This window comes from Rhinoderma darwinii, chromosome 2 (assembly GCF_050947455.1).
Source record: "Rhinoderma darwinii isolate aRhiDar2 chromosome 2, aRhiDar2.hap1, whole genome shotgun sequence".
Lineage (NCBI taxonomy): Eukaryota > Metazoa > Chordata > Amphibia > Anura > Rhinodermatidae > Rhinoderma > Rhinoderma darwinii.
Genome location: NC_134688.1, coordinates 305,634,102 through 305,653,282, shown reverse-complemented (window position 1 = coordinate 305,653,282; position 19,181 = coordinate 305,634,102). Strand labels below are relative to the sequence as shown.

At 41.6% G+C, this 19,181-nt stretch overlaps 1 protein-coding gene across 2 annotated transcripts in view; it reads right to left on the bottom strand.

The window, feature by feature from the left end:
• Positions 1 to 5,026: 5,026 nt before the first annotated feature.
• The window catches only part of SMIM29 (small integral membrane protein 29), a 36,458-nt gene continuing 22,303 nt past the window's right edge, over positions 5,027 to 19,181 (bottom strand). For both annotated transcript variants that reach the window (XM_075850620.1, XM_075850621.1), the window contains exons 3-5: positions 18,698 to 18,723; positions 11,040 to 11,139; positions 5,027 to 7,357 (exon numbers count right to left, since the gene is read on the bottom strand). In XM_075850620.1, coding sequence (XP_075706735.1) covers positions 7,289 to 7,357; positions 11,040 to 11,139; positions 18,698 to 18,723 — 195 coding nt within the window. In that variant the 3' untranslated portion in view covers positions 5,027 to 7,288. The remainder of the gene's footprint in view (positions 7,358 to 11,039; positions 11,140 to 18,697; positions 18,724 to 19,181) is intronic.

Genomic DNA, 19,181 nt, shown 5'->3' with positions numbered 1-19,181 from the left:
CGACCATGCTACTCAGTCTAGATGCTGAAAAAGCTTTTGATAAGGTCTCTTGGCCCTTTTTAAACGAGACGCTGCGTGCTAGGAATTTTGGTCAGACCTTTCTGACGTATCTGCACTCCTTACAGACGCAGGCCACTACGAACCTATTTATTAACGGACACCTTTCTCAAACGATAGATTTATTCAGGGGCACGAAACAGGGCTGTCCCCTCTCCCCCATCCTATTCAACATGTCATTAGACCCCCTATTATACCACATTTCCATGTCATCCACGTTCAGGGGTATACATCTGGGGAGATACGAATTGAAGATGACGACATATGCGGATGATCTTCTTCTTGTGCTCAAGGACCCCAGGCACACTTTGTCCCGGGCCCTGGAGGAGCTACAAACGCTGGGGAAACTTTCTGGCTACACCCTGAACGTGGATAAAAGTGAAGCCCTAATTCTAAAAGGCCCTTGCACGCCCCTATGGTCATCGCAGTTCTCCCTAAAATGGTGCATTTCCTCTATAAAATACCTGGGAATTGAGATCACTAGAGCGCCTTCTACCCTTTATAACTGCAATATTTCTAAATATCTTGTAGCCTTAGAATCCACATTGAAATCATGGCAACACTTCTCTCTCTCATTCATGGGCAGGGCAAATTTACTGAAAATGGTGGAATTCCCTAAACTTCTTTATCTTTTTCAATCCCTGCCTGTGTATTTGAGACCGAAGGATGAAAAGCTTATAAATAAACTCTACAGGGAATTTATCTGGGCGGGGGGTCGGCCGAGAATCCCATTTCATGTCTTGCAACAACACAGGTTTAACGGCGGTCTGAACTTCCCCAACATTAGGACTTATAACTTGGCGGCGTTGGCCAGGGTTATATCGGACTGGGCACAAGGCACCTCATACTATACCACCCCCCAGGTGGATCAGTCTTTTACCCCGGGGATATCCCTTCTACATCTCCCATATGACATGTTGCCTACTGACTCTAGGGTCAACCCGCTCATAATTACAATTTGGAGGACCTGGCATAAGATCCGCCACATGCTACACCTAGACACCCAATTTTTCCAGGACTGACCCTGGTCAGGAACCTGCGGTTTCAGTAGGGTACCTCACACCGTATTTTTACCTCCTGGCATGATAATGGTTTTAATTCCTTGGGGGCCCTCTTGCATCCCACGCTCCATACAATCCTCTCCCTACAGGACTTACAAATTAAATATCCACACATCTCTCTCCCCTTCTTTAACTATATACAGGCCCAGAGTTATGCGCAGGTGGTGCTGGGTCACATTTCACCCGAGGAATGGACTTCCCCTTTTAAATCATTGATACTAGAGCCAGGAACACATCTTACGCGAATATCTAGATTGTACAAATTTCTCCATCCCTCCATAGACTATAGTACTCCTGGCTCAGGCCTAGCGAAATGGGAGGCAGAGGATGCGACTTTAACCCCTTCAGTTATACTTCAGGCCACACTCATTGCGCACAAATTCTTGCCCTCAGCAAGATATGTGGAAATGTGGCTCAAGGTGGCCCATCGAGCATATATTACACCCCAAAGGGGCCACAGGATGGGACTGTATGAGACCTCGGACTGTTTAAAATGTGGTGAGACGGAGGCAAACTTATACCACTGCCTATGGGCGTGCCCTCGCATTCGGGAGTTCTGGGAGAGGGTTAGAGACTTTGCAAAGACTAACATGACGGGTCAGTTCGCTTTGACCTCCCAATGGGCAATACTGGGGTATGTGGAAACAGGCACACAGGATCATACCCGACTCGAACTTTGCATCCTACATTTATTGGCAGCAGCAGGCAGGAAGGCGATACTGCAAGTGTGGAACCACACCCAGGCCCCACACCTTCAGGTTTTCCTGGAAAAATTATCCTTTATGATGAAGATGGATTGGGTGGAGGCTTCGCACCAGAAGGAAAAAAGGGTCAAGACTTTCTTTCAGATCTGGGAGGGCTTTATTTCTCTACTACCCCAACGAGTAAAAGATAAAATACATACCTGCTTCCAACCCACTACATGGTATCAGAGGAGGAGGTTGGCTGGGGATATTCTGCAGTAGGACTTCCATTCATGCCTGGGATAGGGTGTAGAAGGGGGGAGTGTAGACAGCTGGGGACAGGAAATGGATGCAACAGACTTCTGAATGGAGGACTGGGGGGATGACACGTGGTAAACAAGAGCGGCGGCGGGCAATGAAGGTTTTATTTTCTGATAGTATTTTGGTTTCTATGTTTGGTTATGTGTCCGAGCAGTATGGGCCACGGTTGTGTGGCCGAGAAGGGGGCTAGAGTGCACGATTATTCCCTTGCTGAGACGAGATAAGCACAATGGAGACGTGGTAATGACATGTATAAATTCTCGTTCTGTATAGAGGCACAGAGAATGTATTATTTTAATGTACTTATCTGCCTGACTTGCAAGTCAGTATATGCTTTTCAAATGCAGTAAGTCGCCTGAGATGACTTTATGTTGTTATTTTGTTGTTTATACGGAAAATTAATAAAAACAAATTAAAAAAAATAAATATAACATTTAAATAAAAGCACACAAAAAAAAAACAAATTCATGACAACTTTCCTTTAACCCGTTAATGACCAGGCCTGAAAAGGTCTTAATGACCAGCCCCATTTTTCGTTTTTTACCTCTCTTCATTTCAGCAACCATAACTTCTTTTATTTTATCATTGACGTGGCTGTATGAGGCCTTGTTTTATGCGGGAGAAATTATATAATTTTTTTTCAGTTTGGAGGTACAAAAAAATTATTTTTACAGCGTGAATATAGTTTTTCTTATTTCTAATCCCGTTCACGTTCAATGCTAAATAACCCGTTACATTAATTCTTCAGGTTATTACGGTCGTTTCAATACTTAATGGGTGGGTTTTTTGTTTTTATTTAGTGTAGGGGCAATAAAATATGTTTTATGCATATAAGGACTTTTTATTTATTTATTTATTTATATTTTTGGTACTTTTTTTTAAATCCCATTAAGGGATAACTTTATTTATAACTCTATTTTTTACTTGGAATGTATTAGCTTACTCTTGTATGCTAATACATCATACTGTGTCACTATGACATAGGCTGCTGTTAGGGCACACTACGTGCTGCCCTAACAGCAGGCAAACTGAAAAGACAGCCCTGGGGTCCTTTCTAGGTCCCCAGGGCTGACTGCAGAGGGATTCCCTGCTCTTTGATCACGTCACCGGATTTCCAGCGATGCGATCAAAGTGGGGAGTTCCTTTTGATCTTGCCACGGTCAGGGACCACGGCGATCAAAGGGTAAAACAGCTGGGGTCCGAATGTTTTCCGACCCCAGCTGTATTCAGCAGGCTTCTCCAAGATCAGGCGCTGTAAGTTACAGCTCCTGCTTAGAGGATGAGCGCTCACAGGAACACTCATCAGCCTCTTCTACAGTGATGCCAAAAGAAATCACTGTAGACTAAGCACCTGCCATCAAGGGACGGTGGGTGGTCTTTAAGGGGTTAAAGTTCCTAAGAGTAGATACCCCTTTGATAAAGGTGAAGTTGTAGATCGGGATACCATTTCCACAATTCATGAATCAGTTAAATTGGCAGCCAGAAGAGCAGTCCTTTCCAATTCTACTTGACAAATGCTGGTTTGGCTCCCTTCACATCAGGTCTGAGCCTTCTGTTAGACACATACATCTGAAGTATTGCTCATTGTATACCTCGAACGGAAGGCTCTGACATATGCCACTGTATAGACATAGTGGCATGTGTCACCCATAGGCTCCTTTTATAAAATTAAATATGTATACCACGTAGTATACTTTTTTGCGGGATGCCTCTGTATAGGAAAGCGTAGTAGACTACGATTTTCTATACAGTACAATAAAATCTCTAAAGACAAGCATTGGTAGTAGTTTGTGTCATACTGAAGAGTTTCGTGACCTTAAACATGGCACCATCATGGGATGTCAGCTTTGCCACAAGTCAGTTTGTGACCAACCTACCTCCGGATGTGTCATCAGCACAAGAACACAGGGATTGCGGTGAAGTGGTGTACACATTTGTTTGGTATAACCATGATATTCTTTCTTCTTCCAGTCTGGTGACTTTTGTAATTGAGGCGTTGGAGTGTGCTGTTGATCTTTTTAAACTTCAGCACTAGGACTCTGTCGGGAGCTTCATGAAATGGATTTCTATAGTCAAGTAGCTGCACAGATCACCATACGCAATGCCAAGCCTCAGCTGGAGTAGTGTGAATCACTTTTCTCTATCTTGCAGTGTGATGGACAAATCTGGGTTTGGGGCATGCCAGGAGAACACCATCTACCAGAATGCATAGTGCCTATTGGTGGGGAAGGACTAATGCTATGGGGTTGTTTTTTTATGGTTTTGGCTAGGCCCCTTATTTCAGTGAAAGGTAATGTTAATGCTGTGGCATTTTAGCAGGAAAAAAAAATGAACATGATTTGCTGTGAAAAACACTACTAAAAAACACTGTATAAAACTGGGTATAAAACCAGCCTAACTTTTCCCACAGGTCATTCACTTAATTTTGACAACAGCTTGGACATGAACATTGCATGATATTTTCAGCTTTTTGGGACCATATCTTATAACATATACAATATTTTAAAAAGACTGTGCATATATGGTGTGCTGTATTTATGAAAGCTCACAAAATTAAGGGCCAAATGCAATATGAGGACAGGACATTTTTTTACAGAATTTTAGAACATGCTGAACTTGCAGCATATTTGACATACAGATTTGCTAGTTTTTTTTTCCTTGGATTGACTTCAATATAAACTTGGTGCATGAGGGTGCCATTTTCTACTCCAGATCTGCACAGTTTTTATTCACCACCTCCCTTTTTTTTTTAGTCATCCAGCACAGAAGCTGCAAGGTGATGCCAAGCAGCGAGAGGGAACTGTTCCACTTAAATAGCCAAAAATATCATCAGTCATTGAGAATACTTTATCCACCTATGCCAGGACACTATACATGGAGTATATATAGTACTAGATCAATGTGTTTCTTGACAAAACAGTAAGCTTTACTTTTGCAGGACAAGGGATTTCACTTTCTTCACAATACATTCAAGATCATTCATACAAGTCATTAATTTAAGTTTTTTCATAATTACAAAATATTGACATCAGTCAGCAAATTAAGTTAGGGAAATATATTCTATCCTACAAACCAGTATTAAGACCCACACTTTAGATAAAGAAAAACATGTAACTATTAAAAGCGGTATTCCCATTTACATATGCCATAAACGCCTGACAGGTGTGGATCTGTTACCCGTGACGTCCGTTAGCATCTGCTCTCGATTGGCATTCTCCATTAAAATCAATGGATTGAAGTCACCAGAGGTGGTATGCACTTATCAGGCATCTGTGACGTGTCCTGTCCTGTGTAATATGGCAATATCCCTCTAATCTCTCTATTAAAAAGCCAAATTTGAAGAAATTCAAAGAGCAGCTCCGCTCTGAGTCTTCTGTCGCTGCATGTCAAATTCTCTCAGTTGCTACAGACTATAGACACTTTGTTAGTGTGAGGGCAATCAGCAAAAGCGCAGCTAAACTTCAGGACTGAGCAATATATTTTAAGTATATATTCATGATGGCAAAATATGATCAATATTAAAGTCTTGATTTTTCTAAACATGGCCATAGGACAAGATTTGTTGCATGTTTGCATATATAACATATAGAACGGAAATGATAGGATGTAATCTGTGAAAAAGCCTGCCCCTGTTATAAGGCACTTGTAAGTGTACCAACTTGTAAGCCAGAAGCAAGAAAAATCTGACAAATAAAAAGGAAAAACATAAAATGGAAAAAATGCAACAGTGAGCAAAAGTACCATTATCAAGTAAAAATGTGGGAAACAGGGCTTTGGGAATTCGCCTACACGTATGCCATAACGTACACAGAATAGTAATTCAACCAGTGCAGAATAGAATAAAACAATTATAAATTTGTTATTATACATAACCCATTAAATTCACATAACAGTGTTAGAATTCATTCACACAGCCGCATGGTTTGTGCCAAAAATGGGATTGGAGTCCATGAGAGAAAAAGAAGGGTATGTTCACACGGCGGGGGTCCGTAACGGCTGAAATTACGGGGATGTTTCAGCCTGAAAACATCCCCGTAATTTCAGCCGTACCGGCATGTGCAGGCGCTTGAACGCCGCGTCAATTACGGCCGTAATTAGCGCTGCTATTCATTGGAGTCAATGAATAACGGCTCCAATTACGGCCAAAGAAGTGACAGGTCACTTCTTCTACGCGGGCGTCAATTTACGCGCCGTCATTTGACAGCGGCGCGTAAATATACGCCTCGTGTGAACAGACAAACATCTGCCCATTGCTTTCAATGGGCAGATGTTTGTCAGCGCTATTGAGGCGCTATTTTCAGACGTAATTCGGGGCAAAAACGCCCGAATTACGTCCGTAAATAGGCCGTGTGAACATACCCGAAGAGGCGCCTTGGTACAAAACTTACAGCACTCCCATGGACCATTCATACGCCTATGTGAATGAAGTATAGGGTGCATTCACACACGGCAGATTTTGTAGAAGATCAGTTCCATTCATCTGAATGGAACTTGCAGAAGTTTCTGCAGCAAAATCTGCTGCATGTAAACGCACATTTAAGGGTGCAGTTACAGAGCTGTATTTGTGAGATGTGCGGGGTCCAACTATTAAGTGCTATAAACAGAATTGGATCCCGTTCCATGAAAACAGGAATGCCTTTTATTCAGTAAAAGATTTAGTACTTCCTTCCAATGGGATCACATTCCATTTTGCACACAAACAACAAATACACCATGTAAATGCAGCCTAAGGTTCATCGCAGACATGCTTAAGATCTGTTATTTCCATGAAAAATCAAGGAGGGTTCCCATTCTAGGTTGGAAGGGACTCAAAGAAAAAAAAAAAGTTTTCCTTCTTTCCTTGGCTGGGATCTGTTCCGGTCTTTGGAATGCAGATCCCTGAGACCAGAGTGTCAATTTAGCATTAATAGAAGTCAGAGGATACTGAAACCATCCATATATGCCCCATATAAAACGGTGTATGCAGACAAGCATACTCTAATTCTATATTCCCATGCAAACTTCACACTGCAATATTACATATGTACATACATAAAGACAATAGGTGTCTTTAAAATAAAACATTAATAAAATGGCTGTAAATAAAGGACTGTAGTAGGTCTCTAACAGGGTAGGATCCTGTGCTCTTCCAACCCATGTTCAGACTGCTTCCTCAGTAAGGGGGGTTTAGGCGGTCACATCCCTTAATGATGCCCTTTTGTACTGATGATATCCACTTGTCCAGCCATGTACAACCTGTTACAGATGACATAATGCAAGAATAAAATATGAATTATACATGTATATTTAATTACTCTACAACCACTATTGCACTTTGCCCCACACATATGACCGCATTGTGGGTCTGCGTGTTACAGATCCAAAATATGGTACCTAGGGATGTCAAGATACCATAATTTGGACTTCGATACCGATACTTTGTTTAGTATTGCGATTTAGATACCAATTTCGATACTTTTGCCAACAGTAATAAAAAAAAATTCTTCCGTTTTCTGAGGTGAGGCGCGACGTGTGATGAATTTTGAACGCGCCTCACATTAATAGTAATTAATCCCATCATGTTTCTCAGTCATAATGGGTTAATGTGCGAGGTACATAATGGGGTTAATTACTATTAATGTGAGGAACATGGAGGTTAAATTCATCGCACCTCGCATTAATAAGTGAATGAAATGATGCAAAAAAATTGTTGCGCGCGCCATTACTGAATGTGTATATTTTATGTATTGAGATTTTAATGTTTATTGTAAAAAAGGTGAATGTGTATTTTTTTTCAAATTTAACATTACTTTGTTTTTACTTTATTTTTAAACTTTAATGTACTGACATATTAGATATGTGCCAGTACATTAGCCTGTGGACGGATAGCACTCAGGCAGTTGTTAGGACATATCTCAGTATGCCCTAACAACAAGAAATTTGGTAAGACAGCCCTGGGATCCGTCAATAGACCCTGGACTGTCTGCCCATATATGGTATGGCCCTCGATCGCGTCACAGGAATTTCCTGTGACGCGATCCAGGGGCATCCCCCCTGCTCATTTTCTCCTGAATGCTGCACTCCGCTGTGATCGCAGCATTCAGGGGAATAACGGCGGAGATGAGGTTTCTCTGATCTCCGCCGTTATAGAGCGGGGCTGCGGCTGTGTAATACAGCCATTGCCCCGCTCCTGACAGGAAGTGCGTGCACGGTCAGCATGAGGTGATGCGGCCGGCGCTGCACTAATGAGCGGCAGTTCAGGCACTGAGGACAGAACATGGGGGTGTTTTGCAGTGAGCTCGCCATGTTCTGTCTCCAGTGCCGCCGCTCATTAGTGCAGCGCTGGCCGCATCGCATCATCCTGACCCCGCGAACTTATCATGACTCAGGAGCGGGGCTGTGGCTGAATTACACAGCCGCAGCCGCGCTCCCATACATTCATGTATTACTATACTGAGCTGTGCTGCTGCGCAGCTCAGTATCGAAATACAGGAAATAGCGGTATCAAACCGTTTAGGGATGCACAGTATCGAAACAGTATCGAAGTTTCGATGCACCGTGCATCCCTAATGGTACCTATAGAATCTAAGCAGAAGGCCTACAGGTTAGATTGTTTTTCTAAATAAAAAGCACTGCTGTCACCTATATTACAGTGCCCATCTCCTTATGTAGGCGATAGGGCACTTATAATGTGGTGACAGAGTCTCTTTAACTGGTTGCCGACACAGGACGAGTATGCTCGTCCTGAGCGGCGAGCACTTCGCGCATTAGGACGAGCATACTCGTCCTGTGTGACAGCAGTCTCTGCCGTCTCTGTGCGCGCGATCGAGAGCGGGGCAACGGCTGTAATACACAGCCACGGCCCCGCTCTGACAGCGGAGAGGAGAGAAACATCTTCTCTCCGCTGTTAACCCTTTGAACGCCGCGATGACAGCTGATCGCGGCGTTCAAGGAGAGGGGACTGCACATTGATCGCGTCACAGAAAATAACTGTGACGCGATCAAAGCCAACAACTCGTATGGTCAGACAGCCCAGGGTCCAGTGAAGGACCCCAGGGCTGTCTGAACATATTTCCTGTTGTTAGGGCATACTTCGGTATGCCCTAACAACTGCCTGTGTACGATCAGTAACAGGCTAATGTACTGGCATATAGATCTATGCCAGTACATTACAGTTACAAAATCAAAATCAAAATGATAAATCCCTTTATGGGATTAAAAAAAAAAGTTAAATGAATGTAAAAAAATAATAATGGTAAATAAATAAATAAAAAGTAAATAAAATACACAGAAACACAAATATTTTATAATAAATAAACTTTTTAAAATATATGTCCCAAAACATGAAATAATATAGACATATTTGGTATCGCCACGACCGTAACAACCTGTACAACAAATGTATATCATTATTTATCATGATCGGTGTATGGTGTAAAAAAATAAATATTAAAACTGCAGCAGAACTGCTTTTTTTCTGCATTTTAATCTAATAAAAAATTTATAGAAATTAAACGATAATGTATTTGTACCAAAAAATGGTACGTACATAAAGTACAACTCGTCCCGCAAAAAACAAAGTCTCATACAACTACGTCGTACAAAAAATAAAAGCGTTATGAGCGTCGGGATGCAAAGAGGGAAATTTAAAAAGAATTGCTCTGTCCTCAAGGCTAAAATTGGCCGTGTCCTTAAGGGGTTAAGAGACATTTTTAGTTGTTTGGAAATATTGCAAATACTGCATTTTCTCTATTGACAACTTTGCTTTAGATTAAAGAAGCTTCAGCAAATTACTATTTTTGCCTCTATAGTGCAGCATAGGCTGCTATTAAAGAAAAATGTAGATGCTCCTGTGTATGCCTTGTGAACATCTGTCTTAGTTGATGTGCCAATTATCGGTTGTCTGCCATCTTGGCTTCTTCTTCCCCATAGACTATAGTTTCATTGACGCCCCTTGCTTTGCATAAACAGAGGGGGGCGGAGTCTCATCACACTGCACTAGAGCTGCTCGGAGTCCTATCTAAGTGCAGCAAGTGATAGATCAGTGACATAGAACTTCTATACTCAGACTGTAGAGTCTCAGTGTATTCTTATGTGATGCAGCTTCAGTCTGTCTCCTTGTGATATATTTCTCCATGTCAGTCTTCACAAGCAGGAGACAGTGAGACGCAATGAAATACATTGCACTTTCTCCAAAAACAGATAGTATAGACAGGTAGTGTAAGCCAGGGGAGTTTTCTAACTTGTCAGCTAATCATTGTAAGGAATGACTTATTAGATCACTGCCCTCCTCTCTTAGACAGGGTAGAAATTATCTCTTTAGCTGCACTGTGTACATGGGGGGGGGGGAGGGGTGTGTACAAAGAGGATGGAGATAGGTGCGGAGGGTGGGTCTCAGAGTATCCAGGAGAGATTAGATTGGTGATGATGTAATCCTGTAGTTCACAGGAGGTCAGCCACACAGGAGAAATTACCTCCTGTCTACATGAGAGCATGGTCTATTCTGGTGGTCAGACTGAGATAAACTGACACAGCTGCCCATAACGAAAGGGTTCAAAATAGATGGACGCAACGGAGCTGGGGAAAAAAAATGACAATGCTAGAATATTGCTGGTGAGTTAAGCATTATATGTGCAAACATTTTTTTACTGGAGTGCTTCCTTAATCTTACACTTGTAATGATTCATTGTACTATTCCCATTCAAATCTTGAAGCACACAGGATTACAACTCCACAGCATGCACATGTTGATTTCTGTAACTCTGCAAAATAGCTAGATAATAGTGAATACAGATTTCCTATTTCTAATCGCTTCCTAAGTAACCTCAAATATCCCGGAGAACAATAAGCCATGGAAAATTTATCTAGTTTAATATTCCTTAAAAAGTGGTTACTTAGTATTGCGCTAAATATTAAAACAGGGAGTCAAACAATGTACCTTTGTCTCTTGCCCTAGTAGTTCCTGTTCCGCTTCATGTATCTCTTCAGTAGGATCATAGCTGTACAGGGGTAGTAGATGATGTCGAAGTCTGTCCACTCTAATAAAGAAAACAAAAGAAACAATGGTATAAGGCAAACGAAACAGCAAGTTAAATTCTTTACAATTATTCGATAAGGTTCCACTCAAAAGAGTGATACATTTTCTTATTAAAAGGGATTTTTCAGCCACTAAAAATTGATGGCCTATCCTCAGGATAGGCCATCAATTGCTGATGGGTTGGGGTCCCAATCCCGGGACCCCTGCCGATCAGCTGTTTTGAAGGGGCCACAGTGCTTGTATGAGCGCTCCTTCCCCTTAATTTCTTCTTGCTCACTGTCAATCGGCGACACACATTTAGCGGCGATTCACAGGTATTGCAGCCTTTTCTCCCATTAAAGTGAATGGGAGGAGAAGGCTGCAATACCTGTGAATCGCCACTAAATGCGTGTTGAAGATTCACAGTGAGCAAAAAGAAACAGCTGATCAGCGGGGCCCCCCAACCCATCAGTTATTGGCCTATCCTGAGGATTGGTCATACATTTTTAGTGGCTGAAAAATCCCTTTACATTTACTTATGATCCACTACACAACATGTGTACCGCAAAAGTGCCAATATCCCCTTGGCCCTTGTAGCACACATCATCTAACACTAGCACCAGTGGTGGATCCCCATAAGTCAGTTAAGGCAGCTGCCCGGGGGGCCCATGGCCGCCCAAAGACCACATCGCAGTTTTGTCACGTTTTTTCCACGAATTGTGGCAAAAACCACGACAAAACTGAAGGCCCCTGGACTCAATTATATCCTTTGGACGCGGATATAATTGACATCGCTGGCAAGGTAAGGGAACAGTCTGTTCCCTTCCCCATCATTCGTTTTTTTTTTTCATCGCGCCACTTGCGTTGTTCCGCTGGATGCCGCCTTTTCAGCAGAGACCAGGCCTGCATCGTCGAAGAAGAGGAAAAGTAAGTGTGACACTAACTACAGGGGGGTGGCGCATGTTACAGTCGGGCTGTGCGTCATATCTACAGGGAGGTTGTGTGGCGCTATCTATGAGGAGGGTGCTGCCATCTATAGGGGGACTGTGCGTCGTATCTACAGGGGGACTGTGTGATGCTATGTACAGGGGGCAATTATATTCAGGGGGCACAGTGTTTGGTACAATTTTATTCATTTATGCGCAGTGTATGTTATTATATTTAGGGGCACAGTGCGTGGCACCATGAGAATTTTATCTTCATTTATAGGTGTGAAAACGTTGGAAAAGTTATGGCATGGCAGCGGTGGAGACAGGGGGCCCCAAGTTTGGGTAACAGCCCAGGGCCTATGGTCTACTTAATCTGCCTCTGACTGGCACATACACTCTACTGCAACTGCTAGAAAATTCCTGATGCTATACCAAAACATCCACATTGACAAGATAGTGGTCATCGACCAACTTTGCTTACTCTGTACTGCCGAAAGCATCTTGTACCACTTGTATCGCTTCTCTCACTTCATCTAATCAAATAAGAGAAAGCAGCCAACCCTCTGTGAATATGAGTGCTTTAACGTGCAAACGCCCAGTGCTAAATCTCACAATAAGATATTTGTTATTCATTCTCTGCATATTTTTGGCCAAGATTTACTAACACTGGAGTTTCATTCACCAGTCCTAGACTGAAGGCTGGTAGAGCAAAATGCAACAAAGGCGCACACCTCAATATATTTTTAACATCTTGGGCTATCCGTGCGCCACAAGCTGGCGTAGGTTACCACTATAATTTATGCCAGTTACTGCATAAATAATAGTAAATCAATCAGGCCATGGGTGCCCCCACCTAATGGAACCCTACCCACTTTTTGTCAGACTTGGCTTAAAACCGCAAACAATTTTATTGTGCAAATAGGGTCTGTTTCACAAAGTGAATATTGGTATGACACTTAAAGAGTGGTCAAAGAGTGAACCCGGAAACTATAGGCCTGTAAATTTAACCTCTATTGTGTGTAACATATTTGAAGGTTATTTAGGAGATGTTATACTGGAGTATCTCAATCAGCAAAAAAGGTATAAAGCTATATAAGCATGGGTTTATGAGGGATTGGTCCTGTCAAACTAATCTGACCAACTTCTGTCATAAATCTTCATTTTTCCCAAGTATTAAATACTGTGCCACATAGAAGATTGGTACATAAAATGAGAATTCTAGGAATGGGGGAAAATGTGTGTAAGTGGATAAGTAAATGGCACCGTGATAGAAAACAGAGGTGGTTATTGATGGTACATACTCAGATTGGGTCACAGTTACTAGTGGGGTACCACCGGAGTCATTATTGGGATCTAAGCTGAAAATGCACAGCAAAATTAAAATCTTTGCAGACAATACTAAACTGTGTAAATTAATTAACACAAAGGACAGTATTCTATTACACATGGATCTAGAGAAGTTGGACGGAGAGAAGTGGAAAAGGGGGTTTAAAGGGGCTGTCTGGGCATGGGCCATTTCTGTGCGGGTGTCAGACCCCCACCGATCATATACGGATGACCTATCCTGTGGATAAGTCATCAGGATGAAAAACGGCCGCATGCCCAGACAACCGCTTTAAGACTGATCAATGTAAGGTACTTGGGAAGAGAAAATACATGACACCATTACATACATAATGGGGAAATATTGGCTTAGACAGACATAGGAAAAAAATCCACTTCTGCATATCAGTTGACAGTAAACTTAAAGGGAATGTGTCGTGTTGCTGTATTTTTTTTTTCTTCCACATGGTGGAAAGTACTAAAAATGAAATAATAATTTGACATGTTTTCCTATGTTAGCCACCAGAGGGAGCATTTCCCAGAATTACAGCAAGGTGAATAAGGCAAAGCAACCTGGCTCACAGCTGCCGTAAATGTGGGAGGGAATCTCATCCCCCCCTCCTACAAGCCAGGAAAAGAGGTCTTCAAATTGCTAAGCCGTGTCCGGCTGCCATTTTGGGTGTGATTGTACAAATGCAGCTCGCAGAAGCTATAGGTTACACCAAAAGGCTAAGGGTATGTTCACACGCTTACTAAACAATGTGAAAACAGCTCCTGATTTTCAGCCATTTTTTTTAATCAAACTCGCATTTTTGGCGGCGTTTTTAACGGTCGTTTTTCTATAGAGAAAATGAAAAACGGCTCCAAAAACGTCTCAAGAAGTGATATGAACTTCTTTTTGGCGGGCGTCTTTTTACGTGCCGTTTTTGGAAAACAGCAGTGTGAAAAACGCCCCGTCCGAACAGAACGACGTATTTCCCATTGAAACCAATGGGCAGAGGTTTGTAGGCGTTCTGCTTCCGATTTTTCAGCCGTTTTTCGGGACGTTTACGGCTGAAAACACTGCGCGTGAACATACCCTTAGAATGATGAAAGTGAAGTGAATGACTTTTCAGTTGACAGGTTCACACGGCGTGTAGAACACCTTTTTTTTGCACATTTTATGTGCCAAAAACCACATAAAAAAACTGCTTGATTTTGCATGTTTGGGGGGAATGTGTGTGTGTATGTTTGTGTGGGGTGTGATTCTTCAAAACCGCTGATAAGCGGCTATGAAGGATCAGCGGGGATCAAAAGGGGAATAGATGCACATGAAGAGAACATAGTTCTACCACTTAGGGCTTGAGAAAGCATTGTACGCGAAACTGCTGTTGCCTGACAATGTCTTAGTCCCCCCCCCCCCCCCCCACACACCTTTTTACAAGTATTAAAGAATTTTCTACGTCAGACCGGGTGAGTGCGGCTTTTTTTCCTCTCTACTTGCATTGTAGTTCTACCACTTATTTAGAGGAAAAGAGACGGCTGACCTAAAAAACTATGCAAAAATAAAATCTAAAAGGTCAATACAGAGATCTCTCTCATGCTCTATTTATACCCAAGACTATAACTTTAACAAGGGGGTATCCTCTAGGTCTAGAGGTTAAGTAAGTCAATGACCGTGGCAGCTAAGTGGTTTTACAGAATGAGGGGGCTCCCTCTGTCACCCATTGGTACCCCATGAATGTGATCGCGGACCGCTGATGGGTAGCCATGGCAGCTTGAGGCCTAGCAGAGGCCCATAAGACGTGCAATATCAGTTTTATACCAACAGGCAGCCAACTAGTGGGACTAAAAAAAAAAAAAAGTCAAGTAAAAATAATTGAAAAAAAAAAGTGAACGGTAAAAAAACAAAGAAAAAGCAAAACGTTTTTTTTCCATATAAAGAAGTTTTATTTTATCAATATATAAAAACACAAGAAAACAACCATATACATATATGGTATTGCCGCACAATAAAGTGAACACTAAATGTCAACCACATGGCGAACGGCAAAAGAAAAAACACATGACTGAACGGTCTTTGATTTTTTTTTCATCCCCATTCCCCCAAAAATTTAAGAAAATGTAATCAACAAGTCCTCGGTACTGCAAAATGGTGCCAATGAAAACATCTTGTCTCGCAAAAAACAAGCCAACATATGGCTAGGTCAACAAAAAAAAAAAAAAAAAAAGTTATGGCTCTTGGAAAGTGGCGATGCAAAAACAAATTATTATCTTTAACCCCTTAGTGACCACTAATACGCCTTTTCACGTGAGTCACTAATGGGCTTTAGGCTAGGCTGACGCCTTTTCACGTCAGCCTAGTCTAAGTCCTGCACGGGTCTCCCGTGCAGGCAGGAGCCGGGGCTCTGCTGTCTGATGACAGCTGAGCTCCTGCCCCAACGCCCGAAGTTTACTTCAATCGCGGCCGTTTAACCCGTTAAATGCCGCCGTCAATAGCGACCGCGGCATTTAACTTTGTTTACAGAGGGAGTGCGCTCCCTCTGTCACCCATCGGCGGCCCGCGAATGAAATCGCGGGTCTCCGATGGGGTGTCATGGCAGCCGGAGGCTTGATAAAAGCCCCCAGGTCTGCCATGGACATATTCCTGTTAGGACGCGCCGGAGGCACGTCCTAACAGATTGCCTGTCAGATTTACACTGACAGGCAATAATGCTCTGGTATACGAAGTATACCAGAGCATTATAGCAGCGATCGGAATATCGCACAGTAAAGTCCCCTAGTGGGACTAATAAAATAAGTCATCAAAGTGAAATAAAGATTATTAATAAAAAGTACAGTAAAAAAATAAATCAAACCATTTTTTTTCCATAAAAAGTGGTTTTATTTAGTAAAAGTGTAAAAAAAAAAAAAAAAAAAAAGTACACATATGTGGTATCGCCGCGACCGTAATGACTCCATTAATAAAGTTAATATGTAATTTAAACCGCAAAGTGAACACCGTAAAAAAAAAACGCAAAAAACCATGGCGAAATTGCAATTTTTTTCCATTGCCCCCCAAAAAAGTCATAATAAAAATGAATCAATAAGTCCCATGTACCCCAAAATAGTACCATTCAAAACTACGTCTTGTCCCGCAGAAAACCAGCCCAAAAAATCACTACATTGATGGAAAAATAAAAAAAATTACGGCTCTTGGAAAGCGACGATGCAAAAGCAAATAATTTTAGTTCAAAAGTGTTTTTATTGTGCAAAAGTCGTAAAACATAAAAAAACCTCTACATATGTGGTATCGCCGTAATCGTACCGACCCATAGAATAAAGGTAACATGTTATTTACGTTGCATAGTGAACGGAGTCAATTTAAAAACGCATAGAACAATGGCGGAATTTCAGTTTTTTTTTATAATCCCCCCCAAAAAGGTTAATAAAAGTTAATATAAAAATTATATGTACCCAAAAATGGTGCTATTAAAAAGCACAACTAATCCCGCAAAAAACAAGTCCTCATACAGCTATGTAGACGAAAAAATAAAAACGTTATAGCTCTTTGAATGCGACTATAGAAAAACGAATAAAATAGCTTGGTCATTAGCGCCTAAAATGGGCTGGTCACTAAGGGGTTAACCGGCCATTTGTAATTTTTGTTTTTTTTCTTCCCATCTTCAAGAAGCCATAACTTTTTTATTTTTCAGTCCATAAAGCTGTATGAGGGCTAGATTTTTGCAGGGAAGAGTTGTAATTTTTCATGGCACATTAATTGACTCATTTACCATATTGATTGGTTAAACTATTGGGATCCCGTTGGTTGAGGTGAAGTGTCAGCTGTAACAAACAGCAGACAATGCTTAGTGTGGAGCAGGCTCAGCCCGTAAGACCGCTTCATAATTCACCTTGCCAGCTATGACGTAATCATACGTCAAATGTCAAAAAGGGGTTAAAAGTGTTTTTAGGTTTTATTGTGCAAAAGTAGTAAAACATAAAAAAAAAAAAAAAAAAAGATACATATTTAACCGACGTAAATGTATCGATCCATAGATTAAAAGTGACATGCTATTTACGGTGCACAGTGAATGGCACACATTTAAAATGCAAAAAAATGACAGAATTGCTGTTTTGGTTTTTTTAATCCCCCCAAAAAAAGTTAACAGTGAAACAACATGTACCTCAAAATTGTGACACTAAAAAATACAAATCATCCCACAAAAAACAAGCCCTCATACAGCTATGCTGATGGAAAAATAAAAAAAAGTTATGGCTCTTTAAATGAGACGATAAAAAAATAAATAAAAAAACACAGGAAAAAATTGCTTTGTCATTAACCCTTTCATGACCAAGCGTCATTGATGCCCTGGTGTCCATGTCAAATTTTCCATTTCTGATATGCACTTCTTTAAACAAGGTCTTTGAAACCGCATTGAATATCATAACTATTTTTACTTATATTTTTTTTTAACAAGATTTATGAGGCTTTCATTTTCTAGATTAACTTAATAAATTCTATGTTTTTAATTTTCATTATGAGCAGACATTGTCCCCTGTAGGTCCTGCCCATATAGTGAAACACCGCTCACGTAGATAGCACCATCCCGCCCTGTAGATAGCACCACCTAAGCTCCCTTTAGGAGCAGAATCCCCGGCCAGAGCGCGCCGATAGTCAAAGGGAGCTTAGGTGACGCTATCTACAGCCGGGTTTGCACAGGGTGGGGGTGGTGTATTGCACGATTTACAGAGGGGGGGGGGTGCGCTAACTACAGGTGGGTTGTGTGTGGCACGATCTACAGGTGGGTGTGCGATATCTACAGGGGGGGGGTGTATTCCAGGCATCTCAAAGCCCCGGCAGACATGAAAGTGCAGCACTGCTTACACTGAAGCAGCACTGTACACATTAATCCCCCCGTTCCAGGCTGCCACAGGGCATCGGCAGTTGGAATGTATGTAGCCGTATGACTGTCGTGAAGGGGTTAAAGGCTATGTACACCTTTTAAAATTTAGCTTTTAATAAAAATGTGTATCAGTGTGTTTGGTGTAAAAATAATAAATGTAATAAATTATTGAAAATAATTTGTACTTTGAGATACAGCTACTTTGTATCCTGTATACAGAGCAGCTTTATCTAGCGCTGAAACCTGTATCCGTCAGGTCAGCAGGACTGACTGGTTCCGTGTCAGCGGGTCATCGAGCCGTTACCGATCACATCTAAGTTTGTAACTTAGAGGTGATCGATAACAGGTGGAAAAAAACACACGTTTTCAAAAAGGTGTACATAGCCTGTAAGGGCCAAAATAGGCCAGTCATTAATGGGTTAAGGGATCCCAGAACTTTGTTTTCTTTATTTATTGTTATTACCTTTTCCTCTTCTTTACATACATGATCTGTAAAGTAAGAAAGAAGAAATAGTACACGGTGATCAACAAAATGCAAAATAGAATCAAGAGACTTATTCTAAGCAGAATATTAGTGATTTTCATAGCAGTGCTTGTAAAAACAGTACAGAGTACCAGATTCATGATACAAAACGCAAAAATAAGATTTGTACATGGAAATTCTTACAGAAGAGGTGTGATCTGTAATATAAACACGGCTGGACTAAATCCTTACTTTATACATTTGGTGGCCGGGCGATTCCACCCAGTGCCAATTGCACGAAACTGGATGTAATCACGGAGGGAATCCAACTCTGTCTGAAGGAAGGAGCAATTAAAAGACCGCTCCTCCTAGGCAGAGCTGCTTTTACGTAGTTTAGGCCATGTTCACATCACGCGTTGGTTTTATATTTTAAGGCTTGATTCACACGAGCACATTACGTCCGTAATGGACGGAACGTATTTCG